The 21039-nt window shown below is 41.8% G+C and overlaps 2 protein-coding genes across 3 annotated transcripts; both read right to left on the reverse strand.

The window, feature by feature from the left end:
- Positions 1 to 199: 199 nt before the first annotated feature.
- Positions 200 to 9058, reverse strand: LOC139379401 (actin-related protein 2-like). The gene is made up of 9 exons (XM_071122208.1): positions 8862 to 9058; positions 3600 to 3710; positions 3175 to 3333; positions 2807 to 2936; positions 2486 to 2622; positions 2066 to 2215; positions 1692 to 1837; positions 1104 to 1236; positions 200 to 963 (listed from the first exon to the last, which is right to left on the reverse strand). Exons 1-9 carry the CDS (start codon positions 8907 to 8909, stop codon positions 793 to 795), a joined length of 1185 nt encoding a protein of 394 aa, XP_070978309.1. The 5' UTR covers positions 8910 to 9058; the 3' UTR covers positions 200 to 792.
- A 3160-nt stretch (positions 9059 to 12218) lies between these two features.
- LOC139379402 (homeobox protein SIX6-like) lies at positions 12219 to 16338 on the reverse strand. Of its 2 annotated transcripts, none has more exons than XM_071122210.1 (3): positions 15820 to 16338; positions 12966 to 13129; positions 12219 to 12696 (listed from the first exon to the last, which is right to left on the reverse strand). In XM_071122210.1, exons 1-3 carry the CDS (start codon positions 16225 to 16227, stop codon positions 12483 to 12485), a joined length of 786 nt encoding a protein of 261 aa, XP_070978311.1. In that variant the 5' UTR covers positions 16228 to 16338; the 3' UTR covers positions 12219 to 12482. The 2 variants fall into 2 exon arrangements, with proteins under 2 accessions (XP_070978311.1, XP_070978310.1); XM_071122209.1 differs by having other exon boundaries at positions 15805 to 16338.
- Positions 16339 to 21039: the final 4701 nt, after the last annotated feature.

Genomic DNA, 21039 nt, shown 5'->3' on the forward strand with positions numbered 1-21039 from the left:
CAGACAGATTCTGGCAACCTCAAACCACCACGGTCACAAGATCTTTGACTAATCATGTTCTCTACACTGTCAGAATAAACAAACATGGCTATTTTTCCAACTGCGTTTACACACATGATGGGTGACAGAGAATAAGTGATAACTGACATTCTTTAAAGACACAAAGATATAGTCCAACACTGAACGGCTGGCTATTCAGTCAAAGACCATAACATTCACTTTATTCCATTTGGCATTTAGATTAAAGTCAGTTGTATTTATTTTCATATGTATTTGAAACAACATAACAAACCTCATCAAAAGGGTTCAATTTGACACAGTGAGAATTAAAATGGTAAAAAATGTGAAACATTACAATTGTACAATTCTATTGTGTAATTGTACTGTGTAATTGTTGTACTGTATGCAATACAATATGTCAATTTGACAAGGAAAACATCTTGGAAAGTTGATCGTTATGAAGAGGAGAATGCTATTCTATGTCATGCTTCTTATAACAGAGATTTCTAATCAGAGCTAATGGCTGGCCCCTATGCATCCAGGAAAGCATGATCATTTCTCTATTACAGAATCACAGTTTTTAACACAGTATCATATACTCTTTCTTTTGTATTAAGTCTAGCTGACCCCGGCCACCATTTTATCCAGTGTCGTGTTCATTAGAGCACAGCGTTTTCTTCCATTTGTGCCAAGTCAATACGACCGAGCACTTCTATCTATTGCCGCGCCCCAGTTTGTCCGGCACCCCCAGACCTCGTCTGTGTGAGACCCTACCTAACCCCTATTTCACCTTTATCTCACACCTCCTCCCAGTTTGTCCAGAACCCTTAGGCCTTTCTCCAGGTACTCAGCCCGGCTCAGCCAGAAGGACTCCTTGTCCTTCATGATGTTAGCCAGCACTGCGCCACCCATGAACACCATGTGTTTACGCCGTGGAGGGTCCTCAATGCGGATCTTAAACTTCTGTACAGAGGGAGGAAAGTAACGGGAAAGGGGAGTGGGTCGAAAAATATGTGGTAAACTAAAATGAAGGAACACAACATATACACAGGTTTACTTATTGTAGTGTGTGTGTGTGTGTGTGTGTGTGTGTGTGTGCTTACAGAGAGCTTCTCAGTGTCCCCCTGCAGCACCCTCTCCAGGTAGAGCTGTTTGATCTCTCTCTCCAGTCTGGAGGGAAGGCCGGGGTACATGGTGGTGCCTCCAGACAGCACAATGTGCTTGTAGAAGTCAGACCTTCCGGAATCATGGAATCAGACATAAACCATAACGTGTGCAAACAGTTCTCATTCATTTAACGGGTGGGTGAGGGAGATTGAGGTCATCTAGCTACAGATGTATAATATTATGGCTTATATAATACATTTATTACAGCTACCAAACAACTACAATAACCTACACGTACACGTGTATGTAACAACAATATATAATGTGTGTAAACATATATATTACAACTATGTAACGACTATTGTGCAGATCTCTAACTTTAGCACGGGCCAACAGTGTATTGTACTGTACTGTATAGCTGACCTGATGCTATAGCCTAGCCTCCTCCCATACTTGTATGACATTAAAACACACAATAGAAAGGTTTACTACAACACATAGAGTATGAGACAAGGCTATCTAGCGGTGTTATGTCCAGCCATTAAACCATATGGAGACCAGCAGCAGTGTGGTGTATCGCTGACCTGAGATCTATGTCAGCAGCCTGGATGGTGTTGAACAGCAGCTCAGCCACGCCGGCTCCCTCTACATTGATGAGGTGGGGCTGGAAGAGGGCCTCAGGGGCCCCGAAACGCTCCCCTCCCACCATCACCTGACGACCGTCAGGGAGCTAGAACAGAGAGCGAGTAAGTGAATAATTACACATTCATACCTCTTTATTTTCTGAAGTATTTTATGTCACATTTACAGTAGCTATGGGCATGGGGTAGAGAGATTTATATGAGGTTATCCTGGGTGTCCGATTGTTTCTGAGTTTTGCAACAAGCTAAAAGAGCATTGGTCACATTCATAAGCATTCGCTCTAATTGACATGTGTGGATAGGGTTAGCTACAGTACTATGTATGACTCCACTAGCACGGTGGTCTCTGTGGCCAGTCTCTGCTCCTGTTCTATGTTGTATCCCACGTAGCATAGTTCCTCCTTCATCATGCGGACCGTCTCAAAGTCCGCCGACTGGTTGAAGACATAGCCGCGCAGCAACAGCAGCTGGGAGATGGGTGAGAGGTGGGAAAAAAACAAAGGAGTCTTTTATATTCATCCCCAGAAAGTAATTTTCATTACAAAATAGTTCACGAGGAATGTGTAGTCCTATAGGCTATGTATTTGCAAAGATTTTGCATGATGATTGACACAAGGGAGAGAATTAACGTTGCCATATATCCGCTAAAGTTCATTTGGATGCGTCCCAGGTGGTAGCCCAGGTAGTGTACTGCATAGGGAATAGGGTGCCATTTGGGACGCGGCCCTTGTACACACCTTGATGAGGTAGCGTGTGATGTCACGCCCTGCGATGTCCAGCCTGCGCGTGAGATGCGGGAGAGAGAAGCCCTCGTACACGGGACAGATGTGGGTCACACCGTCACCCGAATCCACAACCACACCCGTTAGCAACCCTGGAGACAGGACAGGGCAGGGCACACAGGGTCACGTAACAGATGGTATGATGGTGACCGACTGGGTTCAAACCTGCGCCCCCACAAGAATGTGTTATCCTGTTGAGCTAAAGTCTAGGCATTACTATATATATATATATATAAAACAGGGAGAGCCATGTCTTTGGGTCTAGTCTCCCCTTACCCTGGGCATAGAGTGTGAGCACGGCTTGGATGGCTACATAGATGCCGTGGAACTGGTAGGTCTCGAACATGACCTCAGCAATCTTCTCCCGGTTCTTAGTGGGGTTCATGGGCGGTTCCGTCAGCAGCACCTTGAATCAAATTCAACTGTATTGATCCCCACACAACATACACGGAGGGCAGAGGAATGTAAAAACAGTTTTTTTAACTTAAAGATGCAATCCTAAGGTTTTATGGAATGTCTAAAAAGTAATAGTCTAAAAAAACATTGGAAGTTTAACAGACTAAATGCACTTCATACCTAGGTCTCTCTTGCAATTTATTTGTGTTTTACCTCAATTAAACTAACATGTATATAGAATAACTGACCTTGCAGTCTGGGGGGCTGATATTGAGGCGCCCAGGGCCGAAGGTGTAGTCCCACAGGTGAAGCATGTCTTCCCAGGAGCGCACGATGCCGTTGTCCATGGGGTAGGACACCTCCAGCATGGAGCGACACTCACTGGCCTCATCACCCACCATCAAGTCCTAGGTTTAGGTTTGGGTGGTCACCAGGGGAGTTGGTTTGGATTTCTTTGATTATTTCAAAATATACAGAGGCTACAGACATGGAACTTTGAGATATTACCTCTATATTGTGATTGTCAGAGAGGGAGTTTACAGTCATGCACAATTAAAGGAGAATATGCTCAGCTGAGGAGCAATCATGTTTGGAGAAGAACTTTTCCCTTGACACATAAGAGTCGGTGTTTATCTTTAGGCTGGAAGTCAACTGCCTCCTTAATTAACCTCACCTTAATCTCGATGTTTCCGACCTTGGTGTTTGAACGAATGATGGGCCGACCCACCAACGCAGGGAAGATGTGCTCGGGGAAGTTGGAGCCAGCGAAGCCACACTTGACAAACTGCATGGAAACCAATTTGAAATAAACATTCTGTTGGTTACACGTTCAATACACTTTCAACATGAGGTGAAGGACATACCAGTCTGCTGAAAAAGTCATACATTTTTGTGCATTGAGTGGAAACCAAAATGTGACCACGGAGAATGCCACTCATGCTAAACTTCTGCAAAATGTTTTCAGTTCAACTTTAAAGGCTGATGTGTCAAACAACTGCATCAAGTCATCAATAAAAACAGTGTAAAATGCATCTTGAAATAGTAAATTATACATTCTATTTCTGTCTATTTACCTGTGTGCTTACAACACACACAGAATCCTGTTGTTTTTACGGTAACTTATTGGCAGCCAGTTACCCGTAAATTACTGTCAAAAAAGGTACAAAGGGTACCAAAGCAACTCTTTGGAATTTACGGTAACATACCGTTTTTTTTTACAGTAACATACTGTTTTTACAGTAACTTACTGGTAACTGGCTGCCAGTAAGATACTGTAAGAACAACAGGATGTTTTGTGTGTGTTGTAAGCACACAGGTAAATAGACAGCAATACAATGTATAATTTACTATTTCAAGATGCATTTTACACTGTTATTGTTGACTTGATACAGTTGTTTGACACATCAGCCTTTAAAGTTGAACTGAAAATATTTTGCAGAAGTTTAGCATGAGCGACATTCTCTCTGGTCACATTTTGGTTTCCACTCAATGCCCAAAAATGTATGACTTTGTCAGCAGATTGGTCTTTTTGTACAGTGTATTCTTTAAATGTCCTAACTTGTCTTTTTTGGCCAAGACACATTCCATACCCTGTAGATGTGCAATACATTCCAATCATTCCCGCGGGATGCCCCAACAGAGTTCATTTTGCGGCGCGGCCTGCATTTTTCATGCTGCAGGCGTTCAGAAATATTGTTTTAGAAACACCTCTGTCGCATTATTCACAAACTCTCAGCATTCGCAGCTTCGAGTTCAGTAGTCTACCTCTCCTCTCCTAGTTGGACATACAAGATCAAGTGTGCTATACGTGTGGTCTCAATTAAATAGAGTAGCCTGCCTACCCAGTAAAGTCCAAGGCCTTTTTTAGTCAAATACTTCTAGTACGTTGAACTCAAAGTCAATGAAGAGTCATTATTACTTAAAATATTTGTGCTATTGACTCAAAACTAAATGATAAGCCACATGAACTACATTTTTTTAAAGAAGCACTATGCAGAAATTGCTCTACCATTTCCTGGTTGCTAAAATGTTTATAGTCGCCTAATTTCAGTTTATGTGACAAAACAAGCAAGTGTAGTGTAGAGAATCATTGTACCATCTAAACCGCTGTGAAATATAATTTCCACAACCAAAAATATTGTATTTTCAGCTGTTTGAAGCTGATGTTCAAAACCAAAAGTAACATTGGGTGATTGATTGAGTAATCTTACGCTACACAAAGATAAATAACTATACTTTTTCTAAACCAATCCAATCATTTAGTTATATTTGGTTGTTCCAGTTTAAACGGCTTAGGTAGTCTCCTCACACTGTTCCTAAATCTGGAACTCATTATGGTTGCAGGTGAATAAAAATGTCTGTTGAATTTCCTAGCTATGGCTAGATTCCAATAGGAATCACACATCACTTTGCAAGCCAGTCTAATCTGACTTGTAGGTAGGGTTGCAAAATGCTGTTACATTTCTCAGGTTATCTAGTAATCCCGGTTTGAAGATTCATGGAAATCCTTCAACCAGGATTTGTTTTAAATCTGGGAATTTTGGGAAAGTTTCTGGAATTTTGCATCCATACTTGCAGGCCTGATGTGTCCTGTAAACCATCAGTTTCCGGCAACTGTATTAAGGTAACGCTAGGCCTACAAATAAGGCCTTATGAGATATGTATTGTCATAAAGAGTTGAATTATAATGACGACACTTGACTAGGAACTCACTTGGTGAAGGCCACAGGACTGAAAATTAACGAATGCAACAGCCATGTCTATAACCAGGTTTCCATTCAACCTTTTTATCTGAGTAAAATGGGAACCGCTAATTTGTCAGTAAACTTTTCAAATGTCGACAAAACAAAATATGCTAGACATGATGGGAACTTTTTTTGTGTCAGTAAAATTAATTATGCAATAAATGACGGAGGAAACGCTTTTATGCGCAAATATTGATATAATAACCATCATATCGACGTAAACTTGGAGTCAAGCGATGACAAATTGTGTGGTCCTCCCACTGCGACTAGGGAAAGCATGCAGTTTATTAGGCTACAGACGTAAATTATCATGAACTTCAGATAAACTCATCGTCTTGCACTCTGTTGATATAATTATCGATGCTTGGCTGCCGTTTGACAAATAAAAAGTATCGGTCTTTTGTCTATAATAATATCATCATGTAGCCTATACCTGCACTGCAAATTGTTGGCTAGAGCGCACGTGCCAATTCCAAAATGTAGTTATAACGCAACATTTTGGGAAAATATGATAGAAACCCATTTAACTTTGAATTTGTATTCGGTACATGGGAATTTAACGGCAAAATAAATGTTTATATGCACTACATCACTCACAGCATTTTATATTCAACAAGTTCATTTGATGAAAACACATCTCAGGTGTGAAAATGGGCATATTGTTTCTATGCAGATTTTCGAATATCCGCATGAAAATCTGTAGCCAATTGGATGGAAACCTAGTTTATGTCATTACCAAATACAGTCATTGGTGGTAACTCTACAATTCACTCGAAAAGGCAAGGCACACTGGGAAAGTATATTGGAGCTGTGGTTTAGTGGGGGCTTCACCCCCCCGAAAATAAATGTATACAACTCAAAGTGACTCTATCGGTTTGAGTAATGACTACAAAATCACTTTAAGTATCTGTATCCACTTAAGTGCAACTGGTTTCCTCCCCCCAAAATTGTAACGACAGCACATTGGGGTTTACAGTGTATGCATGGGCAGAGCATCACGTGGCAGTTATCTTTCCAAGGAAATTGACTTACATATTATTATGCTATAGTTTACTACAGTGTCTGTAAATAAATATTGATACTGGAAAGAAGTGGAGGGCGCCCAACAAGCGTGATTCGATGTGCAGTCCAAAAATATGACCATCACTGAAAAGGAAAAGGCGCCACCTGCGTTCACCATGGTCAATAGGCTAAATATGAATTACCCATTTATTTGTCTCTACCTACAAATAGTCCCACTCCTAAAAGGTAGGCTATATCGTATCTGCAAAACGTACTGTAGCTCAAGAGAAAGTGCAAGTGTCCGCGGTCATCATTCTTGCTGCTTCAAATTCGGTAGCCTTACATATCCTCTTGGACATGCGAGATCAGGTGCCGTATTGTCTCAATTAAAAAGAGTAGGCTATATGCATGGGCGGAGAAGCACGGGGCAGATAAATACAAATGAACTACATTTCTAAATATGATTTGGCTATAGTTTACTACATTGCCATGAAATAAAAATGCCTTGATTACCAATATATGTCTCTGTCTGAAAATCGTATCTCAAAAGAAAGCGCAAGTGTCCGCTCTCTCTCCAACTATGCTCTAGTCAAACTACTGTACGTCTAGCCTACTGGTTTATATAGCCCAGTAAAACCGATCGATAGTCTAATATAATGGGCCACGTGATAATCTCTTGTAATTTAATCTAATCTATTTACTAGATTATTTCTGCGCATTTGTTTATTGCCTATAGGGCGCAAAATTGCTGGGACAATAGCTGCCAAATGAGCTGCGTCACACACATTCAATTTCATTGCGCGATTTAAATTGGGTTCGGGGCCAGTTCTTGCGGGAGCAGGTGGGAGTCGGACATAAAGCCAGAGAGAGTGGGCGGGAGCAGCATTAAAAACTGCGGTTGCGGGCGGGAGCGGGATTAAGAAATCAGTCCCGCCTAGACCTCTATTCCAATCAGTAGCACCAGCCGCAAGTGTGGAGGCTGGGCCAGTAAACTCTTGTAGCTCATAAATCTATGTTGTACCTCTGCAGGACATGAAGTTTAAAGGGTCTTTTAATATCCATTTGTTTCGTGCAGATGAAGAAGCAAGAAGCATGGGGAATTGAGAATAATCTCAGAAAGTATTGGGTTGTGTTCCTTCCTGGTTCCTGTCCAATAACAGCTCACTCCAACACATCACCACCATGTATGGCAGTTTGTGTGAATAAGAGGAGTCGGCTGTGACAAGTCCAGACAGATGTGCACTCATAACAGACCCACACCCCAACCTACTACCTGCGCAGAGAGCAGCATTCTACATAGGCTTCTACAACATCATACTTTTTTAGTGACTCTCTGTTACCATATTTATGAATTAAATGTTGCAACTTTGTAGCAGGATACTAGAAAATAACTTAACTGTGCTGTTATCAACACACAACACAGCATTTTGGGGGCCCTAAGTGAGATATGGTTGCAACTGTATAACATATTTCATGCAATTCTACTTGTTTTACCATGGGGCAGAGATACATTTTTGCAGTTTTAAAGTAAGTTTTCTGCAGTGCTACACATATTGCCATGGGGCTGAGGGAGATAATTTGTTTCAATTTCATATTCAAATTTCCTGCAATCCTACTAAGATACTTGTTTTCAGTTTTAAAGCTAATTCCCAGCCATTCTACCCATTTTGCCATGGTGTGGAGAGAAATGTTTGCAGTTTTAAAGCTAATTCCCAGCCATTCTACCCATTTTGCCATGGTGTGGAGAGAAATGTTTGCAGTTTTGCAGTAAATTTCCTGCAATTCTACACATTTTGCCATGACTTATTCCATATTAATGATATCTGAGTGAGAGTGACTAACAAAATCAGCGAGGGCCCCCTGGAGGTCTGGGCCCCTGGGTCAGGATTCGGCCATGATTACTACAAGTTTGGATAACTGACTAGACTAATTCACCAATCTGAAAATTGTTAGCTGACATTTTTTTGGGGGGAGGGCATCTAGCCAAACCGACAAATACAATTGATTAAGATATAGCGTCACACACCTATATTACTTCTTGCAGGTTGTTAAATTCCAATTATGCATACACTCATAATTCATTCCCAAATCCTAAATGAGCATTCAATATTATAATTGTTTTACTCGGTGGGGTAGTGATAAAACTATTAAAGTTATTAAAACAACGTTTTGTCGACATATTCACTCACCCCTGTGCCATTGTCACAGACGACAACCTTTCTGCCCTCGCTGTCCATGTTCCACTGATGCTGAGTGAAGGTACCTCTATATATTCCCTCCCGTCGGGGCTCTCAACGCAGGTTAGTCCAATTAAGCAACACTTAATTTATCTCTAAACACGGGGAAAGATTCTTGCAAAATGCAAAATACGAGGGACTGCAGCAAATTCTTCTTCCTTCAATAACGTGAAGTGTGGGCGGAGTCGAGACTAGTTGGGTAGGAGAAAAGACAAAGGGGGGGGGGGGGGGGGGGGCGGAATTGGCGTAGGTCTACAGGTAGGCAATGTGTCAATCTCACTGTCTAATTGTTGGTCACAAATCTACTCTGATTGTTCAATTATTAAAAAGTGAAGTCAGAGGATGATGCCGTCAAACCCAGCACACATGAGTCCTCCTCCCAAACAAACAAACAACCTATGGCTTCATCCTCTTGATCACTATCCAATATTCGCTCCTTTTCACCTTTAAACGCTCATGCCTCGTTCGTGCAGACCTCGACATCAGGTTTGGATCAACACTGTTTCATTTATTCCACATTCATACACAACCAGACACATTTTTACAAAATACTTCTTTTCCAATGAATACATCGCACAACAATGTATTGTTTGGTGATGTTAATGTGGGTATATTTATATAAAGATAGAACAGTCATATATATGAACCAGGTCGTTATTCTGACCTCAAAGGTTTATAGGCACATCAAGGAGTTGTGCTTCACGTTCACCCTTAGGCTACTTATCAATCTTGCTTTTATATTTCGTAGTTTCATTTCGTTCCTATCCCATTCACTCACTTACTGTTTTGCTCTGAAAGGCAACGCATGTATGAAGTACATCTCTAGAGAGCACTGAATAATGCCTCATACAACAGTCTAAAGAATATACCAGGTTGGAATAATATTATAATGGAGATGTTTTGGACACATCATCCAAAGCAGCATAGTTATACAGTTGTTACATTGTCATAATAGAAGAAGAATGTTAAACTATCTCATCTAAATGCAAATGTGTGGTGATGACGTGGGATGTCTTTTCCATACATAACAACATTGTCTGGAGCCTAAGTCTATTTGTTGTTCTGTTAGCTTTCGGGAACAGTAATGGTTTAGAGCGGTGGCTAAATGGAAGTGAATCACAATTACAAGAGTTCCGTGTGGCTGTGATGCCCACAGAACTATGATACCCACGGAATGAAAGTCGACTGAGAATCTGTAGTTCCTTTTTAAGGCGGTGACGTCATAAGCAGTTCTGAGTTGACAGACGCCTGCTCATGTTAGAAACCAACAGCCTACCGAAGGCATTGTTCATTGTAAGGGGCAAACTAAGAAACGGGATTAAAGCTAGTACTCAATGATAGACTACTAAAAAAATAGACTCCCTATGAGTTGAAACCGGTCAAAACATATGATATTATAATTCAGGTTCAGTATTTACTCTAACTCTAAGACTGTGACGATGTATATTATTTCTATAAATAATGTGCCTGAGAATAGTTATTGCTGTTATAGAATATGTTCTTGCTCCTAACTGACTGACTACCCACGTTCCAGCCCAAATCTACAGGACAGAGAATTGTAGTTGGTAATTCTTTGTACAAGTCAGCAGCACAGTCATAAAGTACTACAGTGGCTTGCGAAAGTATTCCCCCCCCCTTGGCATTTTTCCTATTTTGTTGCCTTACAACCTGGAATTAAAATTGATTTGGGGGGGGGGGGGGGTTGTATCATTTCATTTACACCACTTTGAAGATGCAAAATATTTTTCATTGTGAAACAGACAAGAAATAAGACAAAAAAATTGAAAACTTCCGTGTGCACAACTATCCCCCCCACACAAAAAAAACCCAATACTTTGTAGAGGCACCTTTTGCAGCAATTACTGCTGCAAGTCTCTTGGGGTATGTCTCTATAAGCTTGGCACATCTAACCACTGGGATTTTTGCCCATTCTTCAAGGCAAAACTGCTCCAGCTCCTTCAAGTTGGATGGGGTCCGCTGGTGTACAGCAATCTTTAAGTCATATGACAGATTCTCAATTGGATTGAGGTCTGGGCTTTGACTAGGCCATTCCAATACATTTAAATGTTTCCCCTTCAACCACTCGAGTGTTGCTTCAGGAGTATGCTTAGGGTCCTTGTCCTGCTGGAAGGTGAACCTCCATCCCAGTCTCAAATCTATGGAAGACCGAAACAGGTTTCCCTCAAGAATTTCCCTGTATTTAGCGCCATTCTTCAATTCTGACCAGTTTCCCAATCCATGCCGATGAACAACTCCCCCACAGCATGATGCTGCCACTACCATGCTTCACTGTGGGGGTGGTGTTCTCTGGGCGATGAGAGGTGTTGGGTCTGCCCCAGACATAGCGTTTTCCTTGATGGCCAAAAAGCTCAATTTTAGTCTCATCTGACCAGAGTACCTTCTTCCATATGTTTGGGGAGTCTCCCACATGCCTTTTGGCGAGCACCAAACGGGTTTGCTTATTTTCTTCTTTAAGCAATTGCTTTTTTCTGACCACTCTTCCGTAAAGCCCAGCTCTGTGGAGTATACGGCTTAAAGTGGTCCTGTGGACAGATACTCCAATCTCCACGGTGGAGCTTTGCATATCTTTGGTCTCTTTGTTGCCTCTCTGATTAATGCCCTCCTTGCCTTGTCCGTGAGTTTTGTTGGGCGGCCTCTCTTGGCAGGTTGTTGTGGTGCCAAATTCTTTCAGTTTTTTAATAATGGATTAGTGGTGCCAGATTCTTTCCGTTTTTTAACAATGGATTTAATGGTGCTCAGTGGGATGTTCAAAGTTTTGGATATTTTTTATAACCCAACCCTGATCTGTACTTCTCCACACCTTTGTCCCTGACCTGTTTGGAGAGCTCCTTGGTCTTCATGGTGCCGCTTGCTTGGTGGTGCCCCTTGCTTAGTGGTGTTGCAGACTCTGGGGCCTTTCAGAACAGGTGTATTTATACACTGAGATAATGTGACAGATCATGTGACACTTAGATTGCACACAGGTAGACTTTATTTAACTAATTATGTGACTTCTGAGGGTAATTGGTTGCACAAGATCTTATTTAGGGGTTTCATAGCAAAGGGGGTGAATACATATGCACGCACCACTTGTCAATGTTTTAGAATTCTTTGAAACAAGTAATTTTTTTCATTTCACTTCACCAATTTGGACTATTTTGTGTATGTCCATTACAAGAAATCCAAATAAAAATCCATTTAAATTACAGGTTGTAATGCAACAAAATAGGAAAAATGCCAAGGGGAGTGAATACTTTTGCAAGGCACTGTAAATAACCGTGTACCTCACAGTCGTGTGCGATGGTGCATTTTAAGTGCATGTGTTTGTGAATGGTCCAATCCCCAACCCCCCACCCCTCCCCATTCTTCCACTAGCAAACACATCAAGTGTCCATATCGAGTCTTTTGTCAATGTGTTCAATCCCAACTCACAGACAGATAGTACTTCTACAGTGTCTATATTGTCTCTATATCTGTGGGGCCGGGGCTTCCTGGCTGAGAACCAATAATAGCTTCTCCCTTGAGGACTCAACCAATTAGAGCCTCTCTCCAGCTGCACTCAATGACCCGACCTCAGGATTCAAACTCGCTGTCGCTGCTGACGGAGATGTCGGGGGTGGAGGCTCCGGTGCCCCGAGGGTCGGTGCCAGTGCTGCAGTCGCTGGCCTCGGGGCTGCCCGGGTGACAGGGGGAGGCAGTCAGCAGGCGGGGGTGGTGGGAGTGGCGCTCCTGGACAGAACCCTCAGGGGAGCATCCCGAAGGCAGGTGGGTGGGGTCTTGTTGCAGTCTGGGAACAGGGAGAAGGAGATTGTGAAGTTAGTTTTAGAGACACATGGTTGGTTGAAGTGTTACCTAAGTGGTACACTCTGTGACTAATCGTAGTGCTTTTGTCTTGAGGTAAAACAATAATCAATTGGCTCACACTCAAAAAGCAGTCTTTTGATAAATTGCTTAATTTTTCAGTTTAGAATTTAGAACATCTTCAACAAGACACAGAAAGTCAAAGGTTCCAGCTGAGTAACCTTCTCTCTTGCCTTGACTTGAGTCTTGACGTACCTGTTTTTTGCCGACGCGGCCCTGTCTCTCTGGCGTCGGTTCTTGAACCAGTTGCCGACCTGTGTAGGCGTGAGTCCCGTAGCCTGGGCCAGGTGCCGTTTCCTGGACGGGTTTGGGTAGGGGTCCTGGAGGTACCACTCCCTGAGCAGGCTACGAGTTCTCTCCTTGGAGACATAAAGGACACAACAATGGTCAGTTCCCTGCTTCATGTAACCAACAGTGTTCATAATAATCTATATCTTTCACAATCAGATATGACATATGCAGCATATGGGTGTGATATCTTTCATTAGGCTACTCCATTGATATTGTTAAGAGAAGATTTCCTGCAGGAGACCTAAGCCATGCTGAAAATAATCGTATTAAATTGGATTTAAGGGATAATATTTATAATCTACATTATCAACATAAATATGTTATACTGTATATTGGCTCAGGATAAAAGGGCTTAGTACTGGAGAGAGGGCTAGATGCCTTACGATTAGTAGAGGTTTATACTTTGTGGGGCAGCAAGATGATTTGCCTGCAGTATCTGACTCTACCACAAGAGGGGGATGTTAACGGGGGAGTTGGGACATTACCTAAACTCCACTGACCTACTGTACGATCTATAGCAAAAGTCAGTGCTCAGCCTTAGACCCTTCACCTAATGGTCTTGCACAGACTTTACCCATTCAATATTGTCAACAACATCCTGGGCCAGAGAGTGATGTTGTTTCTGTGGAAATGTGACCTGCTCAACGCGTGTATCTGCCCAGCGTTAAGTCTAGGACTACTCAGTCCGTCACAATCTTTTTTTTGTGCTGTGTGTAGCTACTGTATCTTCTAAAATGACCTATTCCTTGCCCTGATGCAAGTGATTTCATATGCATTTAGTAGTGATTTTGTTGGTTGAAGTGCATTTCGAAGCAACCAAAATCCTGCAATGGTTAACAGGAATAGGGATGCCTTATGCCTGTGTTTGGTTGTTTTCTAAAGATAACTGATGATGTCTATACTGATATCCAAAAGGTTAAAACACTGTTAAGCCCAACATTTCCCCCTAGACCTAATGATTGTCAGCTTGGTTCCACAGACCTTTGCGTTGGAGTGATGTTGACTGCAACAGTAACCTGGGCGTGATCCAAAACGGAATATCTCTCTGTTTCACTTTAATAGTGAAAGGTTCCGATATTCAGTGGAATCGGCTCCTAAGCAAATATCAAAGACACTGGCCATCCAGCACCAAGGAGAGTGGTGCTTATTTTTTTTAAAGTTTGTTTCATGTTGCATTATCGTTGCCCCGTCCTCTGTTATTTGTGTAACCAAGTGTAGCCTAGTAGCTAGGTCTACTGTGTAGCGTAACCTACGATGTTTATGTCTGTTCTTTTTCTGAACCACTCCAAAAATAAGTTCCTTTGCAGGAAAATAAAGTTATTATATTCTATCCCAGGCTAGGTGATTGCTCACTGCTGTTTAGTTGGTGGAAACTCCAGAGTAAAAGGGAGCTTGGCTTATACCGCCACGGGGGGTCTCTGACACGCAAGGTTTATACTGTAGCAAGCTGACTCCCTCTGTGACTGCATCCCAAATGGCACCCTATTCCCAATGTAGTCACTACTTTTGACCAGCGCCCATTGAGCTTGGGTCAAAAGTAGTGCACTATATAGGGAATAGAGTGCCAGTTGGGACACAAACACATGCACTATAGCCTACAGCCTATAGCAGCACAGTCCCCATTCAACATGCTCTTATGGAGCTCTTTAACCACAGGATTACTGCAGGTTGAAGTAGCCTGAAATCTAGACCTATTTTGTGCTAACACTTCCCCTCCTTGTACTCTGTGTCATATGAGGAATGGATTGGTTGTCACAAAAAGATTGTTACCCAGGCTAAGGCTGAAGAGCAGAAGCATCTCTTCTCACCTATGTCATTTACATGCTGAGATGTAGATTTTTTTTAAATGAAAATACTTTAAAAAACAAATATATATTTTGTGTAGCCTATTGAGTCTTGATTTGGCTGACATTGCTTGTTTCTTGGCTATAACACTTATGTGCTTGTTTTTATGTTTTGTGAATCCACACAAAGACACTAATGCATATTGCCAGTGGTTCAGCAGAGAGACTGTAGATAATCATGTATTGGTCTGTCCCTCAGTAAAGGAAGTGACATGTGCAGCCACATTACTACAGATAAGATATGTCCTGTTTGAAACTTTGCCATCGAACTTTGCCATCAAACTCAAAGCAGTGAATGGTAGAAAGTGAAACGCCATAACATGACATATTAGAACATAATTTAACAGGATCTCTGTGGGAAACACCATTGCATTAATTTGTTTCTCTATAGAAATAACCTACAGCCTCTTATGTGAAAATCTTTTACTATGTCTAACCTAACCTTGCAGGAGGGAATTGACCTCCTATTATCTATAGTCTGAGTTAACAGAGATCAGGACTGGAGAAAAAGAGAGAACCCTTGTCAGTGACTCAGTATCATTAGCTTGATATGCCAAGGTGCCATAATGAGACCATCTGAAGTTATTTCAGATTTGTTGTTTTATTTAATTAACCTTTATTTAACTAGGCAAGTTAGTTAAGAACAAATGATTGTTTACAATGATGGCCAAGGAACAGTGGGGTAACTGCCTTGTTCAGGGCAGAATGACAGATGTTTCAGTATAAGAATTTAAAAATGTTTTACAAATGTACAATTAACAGTGAGCCATTATTGGTTACAGTCAGATATTAGTTACGGGTTTCGTTCATTTCTAATTTATAGCCAGTTAGTGTATATAGGCATGTATGCATGATGAAGGTGCGTAACTATAGGTATGGTGCGAAAGAATAATACTTACAGCTTGGTGTCTCACCTTAAAGCAGTGCGTCTTCTGCTCTCCGTCCCAGATGGTGCGAGGCAGTGGGAACTTCTTCCGGATACGGTACTTCTCCACCGGTCCCAGGGGACGGCCCCGGAGCCGCTCTGCCTCGCGGTAATGCGCGTCCAGCCACAGATCTTGGAGTTTGGCGTGAGACTCGCGTGTAAAGCGGTGGCTCTGGAGGATCTGGTAAAGCGCCTCGAAGTTTCCTCCGTGGAAGGCGACCAGCGCCCGGGCGCGCATCACTGACTCGTGGCGGTTGAGAGCCTCCCCGGCGGAGCCAGGGACAGCATCAGGCAGGGACCATAAGAACCGACCCAGGCGCTCGATGTCGCCGGTCTCTTCGAGGTTCTCGCACACCCGAGCCACTTGTTCCGGGGTGAACATAGGCAAAGGGAACATCTTTCCCCTTTTTCGTTCTTCTCAGACTTTGTCACAAATAAAATAGTCTATATTATCATATATCTAAAAAATAAATGTTGGTTCAGCTAAATGGACATGGCCAATGGTCGTATCATTGGTCACACCAATTGTCTGGTGCGTGAAGTGTCCTTTTACGCACCACGTCCCAGTGAGCCTCCCAGTGATGCAGAAGTTTAGTTGAATCAAATATAGTTTTGTAGTAAAAATAAATCTGATTGGCAGCGAGTTCCTTATGTAAGTTGTTTCTCCTGTCTTTTCCCGGTATTGGCAAGCTATGCTATATGTGACAACAGTCGCGTCGGAGCCAGGCACTTCCTGGAGTTCTGTCGGTTCTAGTAGGCTAAAGAAAGAACGCCAGGAGTCGACCTGTATTTATAGATAGAAACAATTAGCATCTTTGTAGATGTTTTGAGAGGGATTATGCGCCTCGCAGTCATTAGCCACTTAGCGGGGGGTAATGTGTATAGAGGTGACAGCCTGATCAGATTGTTTGTTTTAGCCGAGGGATACATTGACTGTCAGGATGATTGGGAAGCTAACAACAAGGATATTTAATTGGTCTGATCTGCATGATTGGCCGGCCGGGGGAAATCCAATACAGGCCAAAGGACAGGGAGGAGGATGTGGAGAAGAGAAGAGAGGAGGAAAATGTGTGTAATCAAGCGTTTTTTTTTACCCATTAGGCCTGGTTGGTATTTACTAGAAAGTTAATTCACCTAAATAGAATGAAGTGATACATAATCAATAACTTTTCTATAACCAATCACTTGATAATTGGAATAGTAGAATAGTGACATATTATTGTTGTGTTTATAATAATGTGATAAAATGTTTGGTTTAAAAACATCTATATTTGACTCGTACGTATAGTTTTAGTTTACAGTTTGTCAACAAATGATTATAGGTCTTCGGTCAAATGTGCATATATATTTTAGATAGGCCTAACCCAAACTGAAGTAATTATATTCGGATATGTTTTTTTGTTTGTTGTTGTTTTTTCATCCTGGTGAATGGATGCACCCTGGTTCATAACATGTATGGGTTATAGATGACAGACCGCTTCACAGCTATAGTGTATGCTCTGATTTGAATGCAGTTTGAATCTGAGCGCCAGAGCTACCGCGCTAAGGCCTTGGCAATCTGTATCTGTATCACCTACGCGGCGGCCGCTTCCATTTGCCCACGGCGAAATTTCCCGAGATGCATGTTTGGCAAAGCTGCTAAGCATCTTCTCAACGCTCCCGGCAAAAGTAATCGCCTTTTAATTAAAGTGGACACTCATACAGTAGACCTATCCTCCTCCACCCCGGTCCATCCCCAGGTCAGGATAGTTTTTTTTAAACGTCTCTGGAGGCAGGGTGATGGACGGCAGTGTTACTCGGGGACACTGTATTACATGATCCTGCTTCATGGGTTCAATCCCGTTCTGATTTTATTAATCCGTCTTTAGGGGACACATTTTTTATTAATCCGGTTTAGGATAAGCATCTGTCCACGATTGCGGTACAACAAGCACACATAATAAACTATATTATATGAGTATAGGCTATAGGGAATTGATATATGCTCTGGGTCTTTAGGCACATTCCATATTATTTTTTTATTATTCATAATTGTATTTATTAGGCTACTGTTTTGTTTAGGGGAATAACGTTAATACGTTTGTGTATGGTGGTGGGGGTGGGTTGGGGTCAGTTCAGGAAAATCCTATTTGAAAATAATTTTTTTTTTTTATTATGGAATTTGAATTTCATTTAGTCTCCAGAATTGATGGAATTGAAATGGAATTGACAGTAACCCTGGACAGTTTACATGCATAGTCTCTAGACTACAGAACCACATCAATGCCGTGCCAATCCAGCAGACCATGCTTATGAATTTTGTGTGCATATAGGTTTTAAAATAGAAGTTGTGGTCATGTAAAGAAAGGGTCATGGTTTAGAAACAGGTCAAGTGGTTTACTCTTGTCCAACAATCTTTCTACGAAACACAAATATGCGTTTACCAGACAACACAGGCTAAGCTGGAGACCTTCGAGGTCATGATTGATTATATCATTTAGACAACAGACAATTAATTCGGACTTTATGTAGAATTGAACTGTAATAGCTAAATAAATACTTTATTTTATTGGGAGATTTTCTTTCTTTAGTTTTCTTATTTTGTTTTATAACCTAAAACCTCTGAAAATTACTAGCATAATTTAATTGACTACAGACACACTACATGTCCAAAAGTAGGTGGACACCTCCTCGTCTAACATCTCATTCCAAAATCATGGGCATTAATATGCAGGTGATCCCCCTTTTGCTGCCATAACAGCCTCCGCTCTTCTGGGAAGGCTTTCCAGTAGATGTTGGAACATTGCTGAAGGGACTTGCTTCCATGCAACGGGTGTGGCTGAAATAGCCGAATCCACTAAGTTGAAGGGCCGTCCACATACTTTTGGCCATGCAGTGTAAGATGTAATGTTCTAAGCCAGATGTAAATGACCAAATACACTCAAAACCAAGACATATATAAACAAAGCTAGATTTAATTTGTAATAATGTAGGCGAGGGTCTGGAAGCAAGTTCAGGGAGTGAGTGTTTTAATAACTAAATGATAAACAGTCAAAATAGAGAAAGTCGCACACTCCATGTATAATCTCCCAGCAATTGAATGGGTATTTACCAACGTTTCGGCATTTAACTTCCCTTCCTCAGGGATAAATAAATGAAACATAATACAAACCACGAACTACGCACAGACAAGAAACAGAAACAATGACGCCTGGGGAAGGAACCAAGGGCAGTGACAGATATAGGGAAGATAATCAAGGAGGTGATGGAGTCCAGGTTAGTGTCATGAGGCGCAGGTGTGCGAGACGATGGTGACAGGTGTGCGGGATAATCAGCAGTCTGATGACCAAGAGGCCGGGGAGGAAGTATACATGACAATATTATTATTTATTTAAACAACTGTATACCTTCTGTGCAGAATACATGTTCAATGGATACATTTCTTTGTCACAAAAAGGCAAATGGAAACTAAAGTAGCTTGTGAAAGTAACAATATAAGCCTAGGCAAGATCATTTTAAACAAAATTCTGCCAAGTTCACGAGACCCCAATGATGTGATGCTCTTGGTAATGGCCTGAGTTGCCTAATGGTGAGTCCGCCAGTGTGTACAGGAACATTGATATTTGAAATGTTTATACATTATATCCTTGTAAAATATTCATTTTAACTTCAATATTATTATATATTTTTTAATTACTCTACTAACACAATTGTAATGCTCGTCATGGGTGGAAGAAGAGGAGGACCAATGCGCAGCGTGGTAAGTGTTCCTATTCTTTAATGAAACAACTGAACACTGGAAAAAAAAGAAAAAAACGACAAACGAACAGTCCTGTACGGTGAAGAAAAACACAGAACAGAAAATAATCACCCACAACTCAAGGGTGAAAACAGGCTGCCTAAGTATGGTTCTCAAATCAGGGACAACGATAAACAGCTGCCTCTGATTGAGAACCATACCAGGCCAAACACAGAAATACCAAATCATAGAAAAAAGAACAGACTGCCCACCCAACTCACGCCCTGACCACACTAAAACAAAAACATCACAAAGGAACTAAGGTCAGAACGTGACAACAATGTATAATAAACTGTGACAAAATTCTCATTTTTCAAATGGAAGTAAATCCAAACAGTCCATAGCTCAAGACAAAGGTATAGATTCCCTGTACAAACAGTGGGCAGAGGATGATAGCCCATCTAGATTATCAGGGCAGTGGGGTGCAGTGTGTGTGTGCCTATGTGTGTGTCTGTCTGTCGGGAGGGAGGGAGGGAGGGATTGTACTGTGTGTGTGCAAGTGTCTGTTCACACAGCCAGTATAGAGGAGCACAGAAGGGGGGAGAAATTAGATGAGCCGGGGGAAGATCATACTTTATAGTTAATCTGACGCTGTTAGGTCTTAGACACTTCTCGCGTTTGAATGCACACTTGTACACACACTTGCGTAAACATATTCACACACACACACACACACCCCTCTACCCCCTTCCAAATCCCACCAATCTGTTAACACTTTGAGAGCAGACTGAGTGAGATTACCAATCTTCTTAATCATAGATGGAGATGGGATGAGGAGATTATGATGGTGTGTGCCAGTCAGTATCAGTGTGTGAGGGGTGTTTAAACTGTATTGATTTTTTGAATACCGCACATCCTTATAGAGGCATCGTTTTGATATGGTACAACACGATAGCGTGTCAATAAAGCCTGCTAAAGTTTATATTCCTGGCTGTGTTGTCAAAATTGCACTCTTGCCAGCTTTGCAAGAAAAGTTTACAAGCTGAACCAAACACAATAGTGTTTAACACATGACCACTGAAGAGTGGTCATCAACCTTGTAGCAACATTTCCATCTATTTGTCCTGATCATTTTTTTGTTACCAGAGTTATATAGTTACATACTTTTGTGTTCTAATTAATTCTGTGACCATATGCACATATCGAGCCCTCATTCCCCTCTTCCCCTCCCCTCCCTGCACCTCTTCCCCTTTCTGGACAAAACAAGGTCTGCATCCCAAATGGCTCCCTATTCCCTATAGTGCCTATGGGCCCGGGTCAAAAGTAGTGCACCATAGGAAATATTGGGTTCCATTTGGGACGCAGGCCAGGACATGATGGTGGAGTTGGAACCCCACTTGGCATAATTAATTCGACTTAAACAAGAAGTCGCCTGCTTAAAAATGAGCTGTTGATTTTGCCAACACGCAAGGCAGGGGGTGGGGTCTGGGG

The sequence above is a fragment of the Oncorhynchus clarkii genome, chromosome 21, assembly GCF_045791955.1.
Source record: "Oncorhynchus clarkii lewisi isolate Uvic-CL-2024 chromosome 21, UVic_Ocla_1.0, whole genome shotgun sequence".
NCBI lineage: Eukaryota > Metazoa > Chordata > Actinopteri > Salmoniformes > Salmonidae > Oncorhynchus > Oncorhynchus clarkii.